The 18753-nt window shown below is 38.2% G+C and overlaps 1 protein-coding gene across 1 annotated transcript in view; it reads right to left on the reverse strand.

Moving 5' to 3' along the window:
• Positions 1-18753, reverse strand: part of VAV3 (vav 3 guanine nucleotide exchange factor) — a 165261-nt gene that overhangs the window by 97307 nt on the left and 49201 nt on the right. Inside the window, exons 3-7 of the mRNA XM_009884919.1 lie at positions 11136-11194; positions 10187-10252; positions 7155-7263; positions 1819-1911; positions 1657-1725 (exon numbers count right to left, since the gene is read on the reverse strand). Coding sequence (XP_009883221.1) covers positions 1657-1725; positions 1819-1911; positions 7155-7263; positions 10187-10252; positions 11136-11194 — 396 coding nt within the window. The remainder of the gene's footprint in view (positions 1-1656; positions 1726-1818; positions 1912-7154; positions 7264-10186; positions 10253-11135; positions 11195-18753) is intronic.

Here is an 18753-nt window from a genome sequence, read left to right on the forward strand (position 1 = left end):
GAGGAACTGCCACAGAGACAAGGTCTGAGCAGACAAAGCATTTGCACATATTTTTGGCTTAGGTAAGCCCTATATTTCTTTTACTGTTTTTGGATGCCTATGAAATGTTACTGGAGTAAGAAATAAGCACCATCTTGTAACAGCAGAATACTGAATATTGATAATGAAAAGCAAAGTAAAACAACCTAAATGTAACAGGTTACTACGTGTCTTCCTAGTTTCAAGTAAAGAGGTTTTGTTCCCACTCCTCTGATCAGATCCCCTTACATTTCGTTAACAAGTAGTAAGTAGGCTGACCTCTCACTTTGTGGTTACAGCACGCAAGCCCTTTTTACAGCCCTGTGCAGTGTTTCACGTTGGCCAGCTTTACGTCATTCAATGCACATAAGTCAACATGCCTGGGCAAATGGAGCCTCAAGAAGGAGGTCTACAATAACTTAAGTAGGGCACATCAGGCCCTTATTTGTAATGAATAAGAAACATTAATGTAGGACTGAACACAAATTTGTTTTTAAAGCAAAGGGATCACTACAGGCAGCTGACAGACTTCAAGATGAGAAGTAGATTACGGATATCTGTGGCATTATTTTGGACTAGTATTCAAAGAGAAGGAAATCACAACAATTGAGATTCGGGGTGAAAATTTTAATAGCAGGACAAATATGGCAAGGTATCAGGTATCATCATCAGTGTAATAACTGTCGTAATTTAGCTTCTATCAGGATGGTGCTAGAACAGCAACTAAAACATTCTTACAGACCAGGTTCCCACAGAATAAAAAGAGTCTCCAGCACCTCCTCCTACAGCCCTGAGAGACTGTGGGACATGCCAGAGATGGCCAAAACAGAGGTGATCTTTCACAGGCAATAAAGATTTGATATGGCCCATGGGCCACACTCCAGTGACCCTTACTTTAGTGTGCCTCATAAAAGAATATTCCTTTCATTTGTCTGTGTCGAGAGAGACTTCAGACCATGTCTGATGTCTTCCTTTAAAGTCAGATCGAGACATCTGCTGAATACTTACATCAACTAAAGATATATGTAAATTGTCATACTATTACAATTAAGCCAAAAAGAAATGGAAGAAAGTAATAATCACAGACACCTTTAAGATTTCAGTCAAATAAAGATGACTTCTAGTCACTTCACAGAGGATTTCCTTTCCCTTTCCAGTGCCAGATTCTGAATCCAAAACTGTGAGTTATCTTAACTTTAAAATGTGTTCAATGATGACAGAGCCAGGGTAGACACAAAGATTTGCAGAGTCGCTATGGAAATCTTCATGAAAGCGCCACTCAGCATACAGTGGTAGGTAACCAAACAGTCACAATTTTGTACCATCACTAAAATACCAGCATATATTATAAGACAACGCATCTTCTATAAATTATTAGCTTCTAAGGGTCAAAAATACACCCATTTATAACAATTTACTATCTGAAATGACAATACATTTCTCTTATCCTATTCCCTCAAGCAGAAAAAAAAAAAAAGAAATAGTGTGCATATCTTTTTTTATCAACTACCCTAATATCTGTATAAATGCACCATGCACCATATTTCAAATAATCATCTTGCGCAGTAACATACAACACAGATTTATCATAACCAGCTATGAACCTTGCATCTGTTCATTAAATATGCAATTACTTACAGGAATGTTGATGAAAACAGTATCAAACTCTGATGCTGACAGAAACCTTTTCAATGGCACCATGAAAAACTGCAAGAAAAAAAATATACATGCAGCAACTATAACATTATATTTTCTAGAGTGTTACAACAATATGTTACAATTCTATAAGTAGTATCTTACTTTCTCTATCGATTCCAGAGTTTCAGTGTATTTCTCCTCAGTTTGCTTTATTTCAGCAAGACAGCAGCTCCTTATGTCATTTTCAGTATATTTCTGCAATTACAACAGAGTCAAATTTAAGTCATTAACAGGCACCTAATGGATAACAAATGCATTTATTTGTTTAGAATTTGGCAATTAGGATAACTGCTTCCTGAAATTTTCTGGTATTGCAGCCTCCAAAGATGATAGCAATAACCAAGAATATTTTAATGTTCAATTAGCTGATGACTTTAAGTTTTACTACAATTCAGCATCAAAGGAATATTATGAAAAGTTAATGTTTAGACATAGAACACTGAACTCTTTGCATGTACTTCGGAAGCTGAAATACAAGGACACATTCAATTTACATCCAGACCAAGAAATCTTATTTAAAATACTCAGCAGTTAATAATTCCATTAAACTTAATGGGGCTAAGTCACGTAAGTAACTTTGCATTGCCATAAATATTGAATTCAGTCTAATCCTTGCACTTATTTACGGGTTTTCCCTTTTAGTTCTCAAGGGGAGCTTTCTCTTCAGACACAATATGAGTACATCCACAAATCAGGAAGTGCAATGACCTCTAAGTTCAGCTCTTGCATATGTATGCGTGCATCTTCAGTGAGACCCTGGGATTTTTCCACATAAACCACCAGACTCATAGGAAATTGAACTAATTATCAGCACAGGACTCTATAAAAATAGTTTACAAGCGCTCTTACTGAAGATCAGATTTACAGCATTACAGCTTCCATAACTTGCAAATCTGATTTCAAATAAAAGAGTAAATACTTGCAAGAAGGTATAGAAGCATTCATGTCAAGGAAGACTTAAAACATCTGGAGACATATAGGTCAGCTTGGAGACCTGACAGAGTAACTGGATAGGCTCTTACAATTAAAAGCAATAATTGATCCAAAATGTTTTCTCCAAAAACAACAACGTCATGGTTTAACCCCACATCCCCTGCTAGGACTACGCAGCCGCTCACTCCCTCCCTGGTTGGAATGGGGAAGAGAATCAGAAGAGTGAAAGCGACAAAACTCATGGGTTGAGATAAACAGTTTAATAGGTAGAGCATAAGCCGCACACGTAAGCAAAGCAAAACATGGAATTCATTCACTACTTCCCGTTGGCAGGTGTTCAGCCATCTCCAGGAAAACAGGGTTCCATCACGCGTAACAGTTACTTGGGAAGACAAACGCCATTACTCTGAACGTCCCCCCCTTCCTCCACCTTTATATGCTGAACACGATGTCATATGGCATGGAATATTCCTTCGGTCAGTTGGGGTTAGTTGTCCCAGCTCTATCCCCTCCCAACTTCTTGTGCCCTCCCAGCATGCCTGCTGGCAGGACGGCATGAGGAGCAGAAAAGGCCTGGACTGCTTAGCAACAACCAAAACCATCAGTGTGCTATCAACATCGCTTTCATCCCAAATCCAAAACATAGCACTATACTAGCGGCTAGTGGAAAAGTTAACTCTATCCCAACTGAAACCATGACAGCAGTGGCTTAATAAGCAATAGTATATCCTTTCTGAAGCCCATTTATCAATTTGTAACATCCTTCCAAGACGTCCTTCAGCGTATCCCTGACTGTATCTTACCTTTTTTCACCCAGTGTAGGAAATCCACATACTGCACATAATAGATCTGATGACTCAGATAGAGGGGGAGTCAGGACTAGAAATTTAGTACTACAGTTCTTTCCATGCAGAAAAAGATGTTTAGCTTTTAAACAAAAGACTGTTCTCCTCCAGGAATACCAAAACTTCTAGACTGAAGCTTTAACAATTAGTTCTTACTATGTCCAAGAGCTAGACAGCTTCCACTACCTCTCTTTGCTATCAGTCTACTTGACACGCCTGCTAACATGCCTGCTAAGCATACCACAGCAAATAGCAAACCACGCTTAAACTGTCCATGAGCCACATACAGCTCCTGTGATACTGCTTGGCCACCTTGAAGAGTGAGAAATGTATTCCTACTGCCTAAACTAGATGCCAAGCTGCAAATCATACAGGCACATACCGCTTTGTCACTGTACACACTTTTATTTGCTGTTTTGATATATCTCCTTCAACCTTCTCTGTTTGTCTCCATGGGACTCTAGAAGCAGCTCCTGCAACTGGAACATGGCTTCTCACTCTCATCTACCAGGTGCTGCATTATCTCAGAAATTCCTCTTTAAAACCCAATTGGTGCAGTTATTAATTTTCCTGTAACAAACATTAAAGTGCCACCCTTATCAGCTGCGACAAATATAGCAGAACAGTTTACTTCACAACATAACAACAATAAAGCAAGGATGAGGGAGATGCAAAGCATTTCGGCTGCTGTTGGAGACTCTGAAAGGTATTGGGTTCTTCTAAAAAAAAAAAAAATCTACTTGAAGATTGTCCTGCGCTAGTGTTTTCATATGCAAGGAATTCTCACATAGGAATCAAATGAAAGAACTGCACAAAATTATCATGTTAGCATGCCATGTATTTATAAACCTGAGAGGAAATTATCTCAAACCAGAAATAATTACCACATTCAAGAATGCTGTCACAGCAAAACAATTGTAATGTCTCCATTCATTACATGTTGTGGAAAAAATATTTTGCTGTACCATGTTCTCAGTTTTCATTTACTTTCTATAAGAAACAAATACAAGCCTGTTCAATCTGAAGTATCTAGGGTAAGATGCAACTAAAATTAGAACATAAGAGTTCTGATTGCTATATTAATTATTTGCTAGAAACACAGATATGCAAGAGCGACATTTGTGACAGGAAAGAAAGAATCACGGAAAGTTTACACACTACCAACTGCCAGAGATTACCAACTGTTATGGCTGAATTAAAAAAAAAAAAAAGCCACCCACGCTCATTATGTGAAACCCAAAACGTAACACATTTTGAGTTTCAGTATAAAATAAAAACTCAAAACAAGATCACAGTAAAGATTTTCTATGATTCAAACGCTTTTCTGAAACATCCTGCCTACAGGTGAATGCAACTTCATTAGATACAAAACAGTGTTTTCTCAACTCAATTTTTTATTTGGCTTTCATTGAATACTCTAAACTTTAGGAGGTAAACAAAATTAAGCAAAATGTGAAAAACTAACGTAACTTTCTTTTTATCTCATCCTTAATTTACATGCATTACCTGCAGGATTTTGTATTAGCAGAAAAACAGGCTTGAAAACAATATCGTTATACTCAAAACAATAGAGATTAAAACAAAGCAGTAATCTTCCCAAAGTGGTAACTTTGGGGAATCACCATAAAAGCAGAGAACACAAATCACATTAGCTATCTCCTATACTTGTATTGAAAAGATACACAAGGGTTTAAAAAAAACCTAAAAACACACAACCAAAAATACCAAACCACCAGCACCACCACCAAAGACTAAGACCTTTAGAATTTCTTGCTTCTCCATGTAACTATATGTCCTGGTTTCAGCTGAGATAGTTTTCTTTCTAGTGGTTGCTGTGTTTTCACATTTGGTATGAAAGGAACGTCAATAATGCGTAGTGGTTTAGTTGTTACTAAGTGATGTTTATACTAGTCAAGGACTTTTTTCAGCTTCCCATAGAAGATGGGAAGCAGCATAGGGAAAACAATAGAATGGCCAATGGAATATTCCATACCATAGACATCATATCATGCTCAGTATACAAATGGGGGTTGGCCAGGGAGGGGAATCCGTGATCTCTGCTTGGGTTGGATTGGGCAACCAATTCACCAGGCAGTGAGAATGACTTGTGTCTTGTATATTCTTTTACCATTATTACTGTTATTTTCCTTTTCTGTTATTCTTCTATTAAACTGTCCTCATCCCAACACACAACGTATTTTTTCCCTTTCCCCCTCATCTTCTCCCTGCTCTTCTGGCCGGGGGAAGGGGCTCGATTGAGAGACTGCGTGGTCCTAGTTGCTGGCTGGGGTCAAACCATGACACTATATTACTAAAAAGCAATACAGAAAAGCAGAGGCAAGTTTCCAACTTAAGACAACAGGAAGCATAACATAGCTTCATGTCAATATAGAGGAAGAAAACAACTGTCCAAAACAACATACCCTGTCATGGCCAGAGATTAATGTTTTCCAGATCAGAAAGCACATCTCTGAGGAAGGGCAGACAAGTACATTAGAGTTTCTCCCAATTAGCAAGCAAATTTTGTTGCCCAAGTTTAGATTTTTTTAAAGGCAGTTTTGAAAACTGAACATGGTATCTTTATATGATAAAGTAAATAAGCTATTTATCCCATTCTCAGTAAGACTAAAATAATGATCAACAAAAACTACATGGTTGAATAAGCAGGAATTTCATTGGTATGAAACCATTATCAGTTGTCCCTGTTAGATTAGTTGTCCAAATTATGGCTGAAACAACAGCATTTCACGGTATTATAACTTACATTTGGAAGCAGGACACTTTGAAGTAAGCAGTTAATTTAATTGCTCTTAAAATAGATGGTAAATGTTACTATTCATAACTGGCAAACTAAACCAAATAATCAATTATTATATTTCATTTAAAAATTACATTTATTTCAAAAAATTGCCATAGCTAACTGTCCAGGTTTCAGCTGGGATAGAGTTAACTATTTTTTTTTCTAGTTGTTGCTGTGTTTCAGATTTAGTATGAAAGAAATGTCAATAATGCACATTGTTTTAGTTGTTGGCAGGTGATGCTTATATTTTTCAAGGACTTTTTTCAGCCTCCCATAGAAGCTGAGAAGGAGCCTAGACAGAACGATGGAATGGCCAATGAAACATTCCATACCATAGACATCATGCTCAGTATATAAATGGGGGCAGCCGAGGGGAGGTGGGTGTACACACAATTTCTGCTCAGGATGGTGCCAATTCACCGATTTACCGGGTGGTGACAGTGACTTGCATCTTGTATATTCTTTTACCATTATTATTATTATTATTGTTATTTTTCCTTTTCTGTTATTGTTCTATTAAACTGTCTTTATCTCAACCCATGAGGTTTTTTTCCTTTCTTTCTCTCCCCCTCCCCTTTTCTCCCTCTTCTCTCTGCCCTTCTTGGGAAAAGGGGAGAACTGCATGAACGGCTGTGTGGTCATAGCTGGGGTTAAACCACAACATTAACATTCGACCCTTTGACAAAACAGCCTGCAAAGTCTTACATAGGAGATAATGCTCTGCACATTAAAGCTCCAGATGCAACTGAGCATGAGTGATTTTTAAGTGAAACTAGCCATAAAGAGATAATTTCACAAATATTAACTTTCAAAAATATAACTACTATTGCTCAAAAATAGCTAGGAACTGGAAAACGTACAGGTTGCTGTGCTGCTTCATCTTTCATTAGGTCTTCATAAACCTCCCCACCTTCATCTTCTCCATAGACGCAATCATACAACTCTTCATCTTCATCAACACCAGTTTCACTGAAAGGAAGAAACAATTAAAAAAAATTGTTCCGCACAGGCAAATTACCATCAGCTCTGCAAGGGACCACTCCTCATAGAAAAAGATTTCTACAGTAAACAAACAGATTAATTAATAGAACTATCTAAAGAAAATTAAGGGAAATAAAATACATTAATTTTGGTTCCTCGACACATTTAAAATACAATTGTACAAAATCAACACAACACTGAAGACTGCACGAATTTAGAATCACATAGGAACTAAACCAGGCCCCAAAAGCACCTTGTTGGGACAGTTTTGTCACGAGGTACTGTCCAGCTGCTCTCTTCTCTTCGTTGTTTTTCTCACCACATCCAATAAAGAGGTGCTGCCTCTCCCTACTGCCCTGCATCCCACTGCACTGGGATGTGAGACTGATACAGGTCTCCTCGCTGCCTACAGAAAGGATTATCTGGGGTAACATACACTAGACTGCAGAGCGAGCAACTGAGAGTCTGTACCTCTACACCATAAGCGAATATCTTCATCACCTCATGGCAACCTTCAGCTACCCAAAAATGAAAAAAGCAACCTTTCAAACTGAGAATCAGACAGTTCAACAAAATACAGTATGCACAAGAAGTGTCCTCCTGTTACTCAGACTACAGAAATACCTCAGCATAAAGTCAATGCTCAGCTCTACCCTTAGCTAATTCAGCTTCATTAGAGTCAGTCTTGCTGGAGTTTTGCCTACTTTGCACTAGGACCATATCAAGCCCGTAATATCTTTCACCCACATTTCTTAAGGTATGTCTACAAAAGAACTCTAAAAGATACTAAAAGCAGTCCAGTCATAATAATACAGAGACTTGTTCAGGTGTGCTGATAATTCTGAGATTTTCACTGTTGGAAGACAACACTGAAATCCTGCAGAGCAAAAACCAGTTTGAAGATCGGTCCACTAGAACTAGGAAGGACAACCATTTCTGTAAGTGGGTCATTAGTACTCAAGAACAGGACATCAGAAGCCCTACTGGCAAACTAATGATTTCAAAGAAATAAAAGTGAATGAGAATTGCTGAAAACACAGCTACCACATGGACTACTTGGAAATGCCAAACAAAATCATGATGTCTATAGTCAGGACTATATACAGAAACCAAGTGATTTCTTCTATTTCTCATTAAATTTGGTTGGTTGGTTTGTTTACGTGGGGTTTTTTTTTGGTTTTGTTTTGTTTTTTAAATCGAGGACATCAGAAGGATAAAGTAAGCAAGCGTTAGAAGTTTCAACAGATGGAATGATTAAGAAAATATATTTGGGGGATTCAACAAAAGACAGAAATTGCTCACATCCCTTCCTTTTCCAACAGGTACCGTGCTCCAGGAGAGCTAGAAAGCTCGGGTGTCCCAGGTTAGTCAAACATTTCAGCTTGCACCAGTGAGGATGGTGTTCTAACATTCACATTAAACACTAGCAGCTGTGTCAGATGCAGCACACACACTCCTTTTTACCACCTATGCTCCAGGGAACAAAAGCTGGCAAAAAGGCAGAGAAAGAATCAAAACATTTAACTACTACAACTCTTTCTGACAGAAAGCCTTAAATTCATTCTAAATTTTTTAGACACTGTTTAAACTCGAGGACAATTAAACTAATTGTAGTCAAATATACTTACTAACTAAGAGAAACTAAAAACTGTGGGCTATTTGCATCATTCACTGGCCCTTTTGTTTCTATGAAGAGAACACTTCTTGAATTGCTTCCTCCACAAGTGAGACAGCACGTAACTATCAAATTTCAGTGAGTAATATTTGTAATTTGATGCAAAAGAAGAGCTACGAATCTCAATTTCTTTGGTATGATTTAACTTTTTTTTTTTAATGAAAGACTGTCTCCCAGCACTGAATTCGTATACCTATTTAAGAACCGATAGAAATACTATTTTCAAACAGTGCTAATGCCACCACACGTAAGAGATGAGGACATCACCTCTAGCCCACTGGCGCCTCAGAGGAGCCTGCAACTCCTACCTTCTGCACGTTCAGCTACACAGAGTGAACAGCAGCTATCTGTGAGACAGCCAGTCAGCTGCAGGACACAAGGATGGACTTTGCAGGGAAGGTAATAAATTGAGCGATGCCAACCACAGTGCGGTTTCCCTTCTTTATAGGAAGTAAAGAAACAAATCCACTGTATGAACAGCAGTTACTTCATCACATCACAGCAAGCGACATGCAATGTGTCCAGAGCCAAGATAGAGCCAGATGAGCACTAGTGAACTTTGAGCTTTGGGACAGTGAGTTCTAATCCTAGCTCTTGTCCAATATCATTCCTAATGGACCTTGAGAGATCCTAGCCATAGGATACAAGAGTAGTTCTTCCTGACAATTTTTTTATGCCCAGATGTATTTATGTCACCAGCCTGCAAAATAAAGCTGCAGTCTACCATTCAATACTATACAGTATGCTCACATCTATCTGACTTGTACCTCAAAGCCAATGTGAAAATTGGCAATAATTAATAATCCTGCAAACACTTACCCAGAGAGGTAAATGCACTCATAGAAAGAATTTCATTGACCTTAGGGAAATGAACCACTTGATTTATGATTCAAACACACATTTTCTTTGCAAGTTCAAGACCATTTCCTTGGGTCCCTTACAACTGATATTATAATTCTATGAAAGCATTCTCATAGTACAAACAGATAATTTAAAAACACATTCATGATTTACTTTGCTATCAGCGCCCTCTATGAAACATGCTTCCTTACATATATAAATGTATTACAACTATTCTGATAAGCTTTCATAATTAATTCCTCAGGATAATGGCTAACAAATTATTTTTAAATCAAATACTTATCCCATTCTTATTAAAACTACGTGTTCTATAACGTCATATAAATAATAGCATGCAACCAAAATCTTAAATTTAACTAAAGATTTACAACATACTCTATTAAATCAGGAAGACCTTTGTAGATATCCTCATCATCAATGCTTTCTTCTGTAGGGAAGGGCCTATAGAAAGAAAAATAACATGAATTATAAAGAGCACTAGTCTAGTCACATAGTGGGTTTTTGTTTGGTTTCTAAAATTTTCACACAGATTACAGTATTTTAATGTGTTTGTACATTCCCCTCTTTCTCTGATGAACAGTATACATGTATTTAGACTCCTATATATGAATTGATACTTAATATAATAAAAAACCCTTCTGGATGGGGTTGTTATAAATCACTACTAATACACATCACTGTCAGTTTTTCAACGGAAAATATTAACTACTCTTGTTAGCATAGGACATGGATTACAGGACCGGTGAAGGAATTTTATCTATGTTTTATAAACATCATACATTGATATGTAAGACTGCTGAATCAAATCATTCAAAAAGACAGAGAACATCAAAGCATGAAGTCTTTCACCTTGTCTCAGAGTCCACAATTATAGTTCATGATGTTAGATCTGGTTGAGCGTTTTTGGTTTCTTTTTGAAAATGGGAATCTCACAAACTTAGCAATTTTACTGATTTTTAGAAGGGAAAAAGAAAAAACCTACTTGTCTTTACATAGATCAGCACTGCATCAGCCTGACTGACAATCCATGTGTCACAACTATCACACAAGTTTTGTAATACTGACTGCTTGTTTTTTCACCTCGTGTTTCAGCACAAGATATAAATGTAGTTCAGACACTCCAAGTAAGGGTAACCAGAGGAAGAAGATACCCTTTGTAGCTCCTCAGAGGTCCAGAGCCTTGGCTAGCTGGTGACTGGGCAATTTGGTTTACAAACAGAGTTGTTCTTACTAGGGGACACTGACTATACTGCCTCTAACAACTTTTCCAAGGAGCATCATGCAGGAGGCATTATTCCCACCATTCACTAGGGCAATAACATACCTTATTCCTGTGCCTAATGCAATAGGAGTGCGAGAAAGTTTTGAAAGTGTTTCTATCACCTGGAGAAGGAGGAAACAGAAAACATGATTAGTTGTAGAACTGAAGCAATAAAGCATTTTGTTCTCTATTATTTAATTATCAGTAACACCATTTCATATCGAATGATATAAACAGACACAGAATCTGGCTGTGCCAAACACTTAGTGCACTGAACTTCCACAGATTTCCCATGAGGTGGTCTTCAGAGCTTTTGTACTGAGGGATGTGATAGGAGCACAAAGAGAAGAAAAGAAAAATCTCTTATTTACAAGTTTTAGGACAAGTAAAAGCCAATTTAAGTGGATTGAAACTAGGCCATATATGTCACAAATTAGACATACAATCTGCAGCTGGACCTGTATGCAACTGTAATCAAGTTTTACCTTACAGACTGCTCTGAAGACTTGTTTTTAATTGTAGCTCCAGAAAGAAAATCCAAGTATGAATTCGAGCTTTCACAAACACTGGCCAGAAGAGGGAGCCAAATGCCAAATTAGCAGAAAACAATCTATTCACGACTGGCTTACAAAGAAAAGGTAATCTCTTATTAGCCAAACAGTTAAAGAAGCTGCACATTTGAACCCGTAAGCTTTGTTTATTTTTAGAAGGTGGCCGCAGTATGGAAGATCTCGTTCTAAGAACACACCTCCTATAAGTGCTCAAGGTTACACAATAGGGAGCATAGAATACATGTACACATGAACAAAATAACTCCATGTATGTGACATCAGCTGTAATAATACAAAACCAACTTGTACTGTGCCTAGCACATCCTCTCCATCGCAAATATTTTCTTTTATTTTGAGCACTATTAGATTGGCAAGTCTTATTTGCTAGAGAGAGAGAAAAACAGCCAAAACGACGCCCTATCTGAATTTCTGTACTTCCAATGACAAGGTTCCTCTGAACTTCCCAGGAGTTTCAGGTTGGGTCTTTACAATTTAAAATCCCTATCAGGCTGAAGTGAAACCGCCAAAAGAGGTTTTTATCAGTCATATCAAAATTCAGTATAGCAATTCTAAGTTCCATAAGCATATGGGAATAATCTCTACAATTAAAATTATTTATTTTTGAAATTCTAATTACAAGACTAACCTGACCACAAAACACAGAGTTAAAAGTACAGCTCTCAAAGGAAGGACAATGACATGTTTACACAGGATAATGACAAAGTAAAAACCACAGAGAATAATCACCAACTACAAAAGCTTAGACTGAAGTTACAAAGCCTCCAGAGTGAATCAGGAGTGCTCATATGCAGATGAGCAATATTCAGAACGAACTACGTTATATAACTCCTGTGAAAGGAACACTTTGGGTTCATTTAAGCTGCTATGAAAATTAACGTCACAGAAAATCTGGTTTTGCCCTTCAAAACAGTCAAGGAATAATAAAAACAAATAAATATGCTATGAACATAATCAAAGGTACAGGCACATTAATGGCACTACGAATTGAAGAACTGCAATACAGCCTAGAGTAAGTTTTGGAAATTGTGAATGACAAGTTGATTAAAGTTAATTTAAAACTGTCACATTACAAAAGGTCAAAAAGGAAAAAAGACTCCTTTAAAAAGCCTTGCTGTTGCAGGGGAGTTCTGGTACCTGTATCAGACAAGAACTTGCCTCTGCACACCTGCGAGAATCCCAGTGCAGGACTGCTAAGCCGCACAAGAAAAGACACTATCAGAAGTTAACTGAAAATTCAATAGCTAACAAAATGATCTGTCCTGACAGATGGGTGAACATTGATTGGCAAGAATCACACGGAAAGAGATTTAATGATTATTGAAACAGAGAGGGGGACAAGTCTGGTGAACTAAATATCCCTTTCTTGTTTCAACGTGTTATTTCCCAGCACACAGAAAATCTTTAGCAAACTACTCCACCCACACAAACCCTTTCCCTTAGAGGAATTCTCACTTATCTAGCATCATCAAACCCAGCAGAAGTATGGCTTACTCTTCACAGCTAATTATGGTTGCTTCAAGATAACACAGAAAAGACCTGTACAGAACAAAATTACGGATTTCAGAAAGATAACTAGAAAATGTTATTCTCAAAATGTACTGCCAAATTACATTTTACAGCTATCAATATGTACACAAAGAAAATCAAAACTTATAAATTAAGAGGAATAGAAAAACTTTTTCAGGAACTGATGTGAAACCTTCATTTATGGAAGAAAAAAAAGGGGGGGGGACGGGGAGGGGACACCAACACACACTGAGGAAACCAGAGAAGTGTTTATGAGAAAATGCACGCACAGAAAAGGAGAGAGAAAGGAACTATATGACTAGAGACAATAGAACATTGTTAATAATTTTCACTGCTCTTAGAATGGAGAAGCAAACTAACACGCTAGGAAGACAACGGGCAGACTTCTATCAAAAACTGATCACTGGATAATCCACTAAGAAGAAAACGGTAATCATCACAACAGCTGTCAGTATCTCAGAGACACACTGCATTCTCCAGAAGTATGTGATAAAGTGTGGCCACGCTGGCATCACAGAAGGGGAAAGGTAATGGGCAGAGACTCCTACTGTTCTATTTCAAAACAAAACAATTAAGAACTTAGGTCCACTAACCACCCCAGTGTGCATCTGAGATTAAAATACATAACTGAAAACAGACATGACTTCCACAAAATAAAAGGTAAGCTTGCCCATTGACCACTCCTATTAAAGCACAGCTTAAAACAGCACTCTGTCAAGAAACAGAATGGTTTCTGCTGAGGAATTGTCTTCTTGGTCTTGTGGTTTCCTTACAGAACTGTGAGAAAATGTCAGGAATACTTACACAAGTAAACATATGTGAAACTATCACTTCTGGTCAACACACTATTTCAACATCACATACGCGTAAGTGTATTTGCTCCAACACGAAGTGGGGCAAAGAAAGATTCTCCCTCCACATGAAATTTCAGTTCTTCAGTTCTGAGCCACTGCAGGAACTCTTAAGAGTTCCCAAATTTCTAGGTCCATGGAGAAGGTCACAGTTGTGCATGGGCTGAGTTGTCAGAAAAACAATCAGACTTTCAATACACATTCATCATAACAATCAAACTTAACCAAGCAAAATGTCTGATTTTCAACAAACTGACAAAGAAAGATTCAGGAGTTTTTCAGAACAGTGCGTTTGAAGCCCTATATAGCTGACGTGAGGAAAGCTATATATATAATATAATGCAACTCTGAACTCCAAAATTACTGTGTACCACACACATGACAGTCCATAACATTCAATTTCATGCTTTTCATGTCCTTTTCTCGCCTTGCTCTCTTCCTTTCAGTGGAGCTTTAATCTGTTTTACCCATTTAACCCTAAATGATTGCCCAGTTCTCTTCCACAGCAAGGACTCGGACGAATGCCCCTATACCTTGGAATTAGGCTAAACTGGATCTTAGCTTAAGTGCAAAAGTCACGCTCCTTGCTTGTACAAAGTCCAGAACAACAGGGCTTCCATGGCTGGCTCTAGTCTGCAACAGACAAGCGTTCAAAGCGCTGCAGGGCCTTTGCACACATGCTATTACCTGGAACGGGCAGTGAAAACAAGACACTGAGTAAAGATTCGTATAAATGTTCTGGCTTGCTATGACACATGAAAAAAGAAACGTTTATATTCCAAAACATCCTGCAAGGACTACATCCCTTCACACTGGAAAACTCAGTAACTCTCCTGCAGTGAACCTGAAACTGGGAGATGTTAGCAAGAGACTTTCAGGCATAAAAGGAAGCCCCACCTGCATCCGCCTCAATACAGCTCCTTTGCACTGACTAATACTGTCAGACAGAGGTTAAGCAAGTCTTTAGAAGTCACATCAAAGCCATACTCTCTTCAAGAAGATGCGAACATCCAAGTTTGTTTTTCAGAATATAGCCAGTTTATGCAAAATACGACACGAAATTCAAATCTACAGCCGTGAAAGAGGAAGCGTACCTCAGCTCACACCCCAGCGAGTGGCTCTGCTCCTCATTCATGTTTCGGGTGCAGCTGGCAAGAGTAACAGTCTCACACTACATATTAACTTCTTACTTCATGAATTACTCTAACAGCAGATATTTTTTTTGGCTTGGTATTTATCATTGTTTCACTTGACTTACTGTTGTAGGCCAGACTCTCCAGTTCATGTAAGCACTTTCATATTCCTTGCCGAAACGTTATTTTGTAATTTCCTGCAGCCACACTCTTCAGTAAATCACATCAGATACTACTATGCATACTTACAGCAGCAGTACGCTAGAGGGACTATTTTACTTCTTTCCATTGCAGTGGTTTGAGTGTTTGAGTTTAAGATTTGCCATATTAAGTATTTTGGTGGGATTCACATTTTGTTCTTGTTTCTTAAAAAAAGAACTTACACACCATGCAGTTCAGGAACATACAAAGTAGGTTCTAAAAGTACTTTTCTACTTTTAGAAGAAACAGAAGTAAATAATTTTGTAACTCAGTCTCCCCAAACAGGCAACATTTCCTTGCTATTGACAGCTGCCCTCAGGACTAGGCTCATATTTATACTTCTGATGTTTACCTAAACTGAACACATGAAGTGACCAACAAACATTGATGGCAACAGTTTCATAGTTTATGCCAATAAAACCTAGAAAGACTTGTTTGTGGGTTAGATCTTCAAAGCAGTTGTTTCCATGTATGCACTTAAATCAGGATACATATTTCTCAGACACAGTAAAAGTCACCAAGAATTCATTAACTATATGATGTATCAAGTCTTTTTTTTCCCAAATCTGAGCATCTAGCTTAGGATTTGAGTGCTGCATTTTGTTGAAAACTTAGCTTTACTCACTCCCTTGAGGTGAATTTATTTAGCAGATACAGAGATACAGATTAGCATAACATAAAGCAGCTATTTGCCAATGAAAAGTATTTCCAATACCAACCTACTTTTAGATATATGCACATGGGTTTCTTCCCAAACAGGTCTTATTTTACTTTATCACATTTTGGGGCACAAAAATAATAATAATCTTCAATTATAATGGAAAAATAATCCTTCAGAGAGTTGATAAGTTCCTTGGCTATGGTCTGTCTGCATTTCAGTCTCTAGGCTGGAAGAGTGATCTTGAGCACTCCTATGTTCAAGAAAACTTTAGATGTCTACTTATGTGCCTAACTAACATGCCCCCTTATCAACTGCCTTTGAAATAGTTCTGTTTGTTTGGCTGACTTTTAGTTATATAAAAGTATAGCAGTGCAAATAGTATATAAAAATAATAACTGTTTTATACGTAGTTGCACCTACCCTCAAGCTAAGGTCTATGCATGACGAGAGCCTGATGGCTGCATAAGACTAGTTTAGGTACCACCACCTCAAAGGAAACTACAGAGCTGCTATTTGCTTCCTCAGAGAAGCGAGCATACCTGTATTTTGTTATTCGGAAAGAACAATGTTTTTCTGTCCATGCTTGACAAAATCTTAGCATCCTGCACTTCTGCATGCAGTATCAGTATAATTAACCATTGTCATGTCCAGAAACAATTCCTTCAAAAGCCTGTCTCGAGGACACCCAAATTTCCATTGGCAAAAGCTGGCATCTGCTCATTTAATACAGGATGTTATACAAGAGAAATACTACACTCCATTCTACATGAGCTTCCAACTGGTTTCCAAGTAAAATTTATCAGCAAGACAACCACGAATAGAAAATAGTTACACATACTTTAGACTACATATCAAGACTACATTACATTTTCCGTGTTTTTCCTCACTTCATAACGTGAAAACTTTGATTTAAAGAGGAGCATATTGCTTTTGATATGACAAATATCAAATATGCCTTTCATTTAGTAGGAGAAATTCACCCTAGAATCTTTTAGAGACTCAAATTAATAGTATTGAAAGGGAATCTTAAAGTATTTATGTGTACATATTAATTATCTGGATATACATACATACACTGCCCAGAGCTCTGGGCAGATTATGAAAACAAAAAGCTAATGCTAGTAGAAATCCAATGTCTCTAGAGAAAACGAAGACACATGCACTCTGCATCACCAGGCTAAGGCTCTTATGAGGCCAATTCCAAGTGTCTCCTATCCAGGATACTTCAAAGACAGAACTGCTACTCATGCCCACATGCTGAGTGAGTTTTCATTAAGCTGTTTTCTCTCACACATCAGATCGGAGAGATGGGGGAAAAGGAAAAAAGAGAAATCATCATTTTGTGTCTCTGTCACTCAAAGATAAGATGAAATTGCTATATATAAATATATGCTCAAATTACTTATACTAAGAAAGAAGGTTTATCATCTGCTACTCTGTAGTTTACCAGGCTCCAGCCAACCCTGTATCAGCATTTGATTTGGCACAGAAGGGGGGAGGGAGGACATACCTTAATATTTTACCGTAATTCATCATTAATTTTGAACCAAGAGACCTCTAGGAACTGTTACATTTACATTTAGCTTGGCTAACAGATGTTAAAAAGGACATGTAGCTATACAACTCCAGGGTGATTACACAGCTGCTGATCTCATGAGCACATTATTCCAAGCAAAGGGTGTTGCTAAGTTAAATTGAACATTTTCTCTCCATCTGCCTTGTGCTGGTATCATGTTAGTACTCTGTTGGTTCAGGTTAGTTTTAATCAAACCACAAGCCTCTAGGGATGGAGAAAGTATGAGGGCATCCCAAAAAAGGCAGAATGAATGAAAACTCATTAAAGAGAAAAGAAGGGGCGGGGGAGAGAGAGCCTAAAAGCAAACCCTTCATTTCACACAATGGCACCTCTAACATACCCTTAAAAACAAACAGCAAATTTCAAATACCAGCTATGCAAATATGCCTCTACTAAATACTGCTATGGCATACACTGAAATGTCAAAGTCATACAGACACAAACATGTGAAAGACAATTTACAGCCTTGGCTCCCACACCAACATTTCCTTAGGAACACAAAAGTCTGCAGACCTCCAGCAGGTAGAAGTGCAATAGCCTGCGCTTGATTACACAAAGCTTCACATACAGCTGAATACTGATTTTCATCTCATTCATATAATGAAAACCAAGTTTTAGGTGTAGAGCACTGACAGCTGGAATCCAAAGGAAAGTCATAAATTTACTTTCGACAGGGGTAATCACCAGTTGCAGGATGCTGCCTGTTTGCTCACTGACATCACCTTCAGCCACCCCAATTCTAGCATCTCTGGTCATCCATGTTCATTTTTCCATTTCCACTGCACCACATCCTCAGGAAATACAGCTGAGGACTACTCCACACTTCTTTCTCATCAAGGCTTAGCGCTGGCATAGTAGCAGTAAGGAAAATAGCCCAACTGTCCCAGGGAAACTCATAACCACAAGCCAAGTTTTTTGTGACTGACAGGAGCCTGCCAGCAACCCTGAAAAACAGTTTGAAACCAGGTGCCAAATGCTGTTGTGCCGAGGCAGCGAGGGTAAAGGCGACTGCTGTAAAAGCTGGTTTTGGCAGTCACCCGTGTTTCCTCTGAACGCAGAGCCCCAGCTCCCAGCTGCGAGAGGAGACCTCAGAGGTGCTGCCCTGCTGCCGGGGGGAAGCCTGGCTGGCTCCGGGCCTGCAAACCTCCACTCTTTCCCTC

Source organism: Charadrius vociferus, unplaced genomic scaffold (genome assembly GCF_000708025.1).
Source record: "Charadrius vociferus isolate BGI_N301 unplaced genomic scaffold, ASM70802v2 scaffold163, whole genome shotgun sequence".
Classification (NCBI taxonomy): Eukaryota; Metazoa; Chordata; class Aves; order Charadriiformes; family Charadriidae; genus Charadrius; species Charadrius vociferus.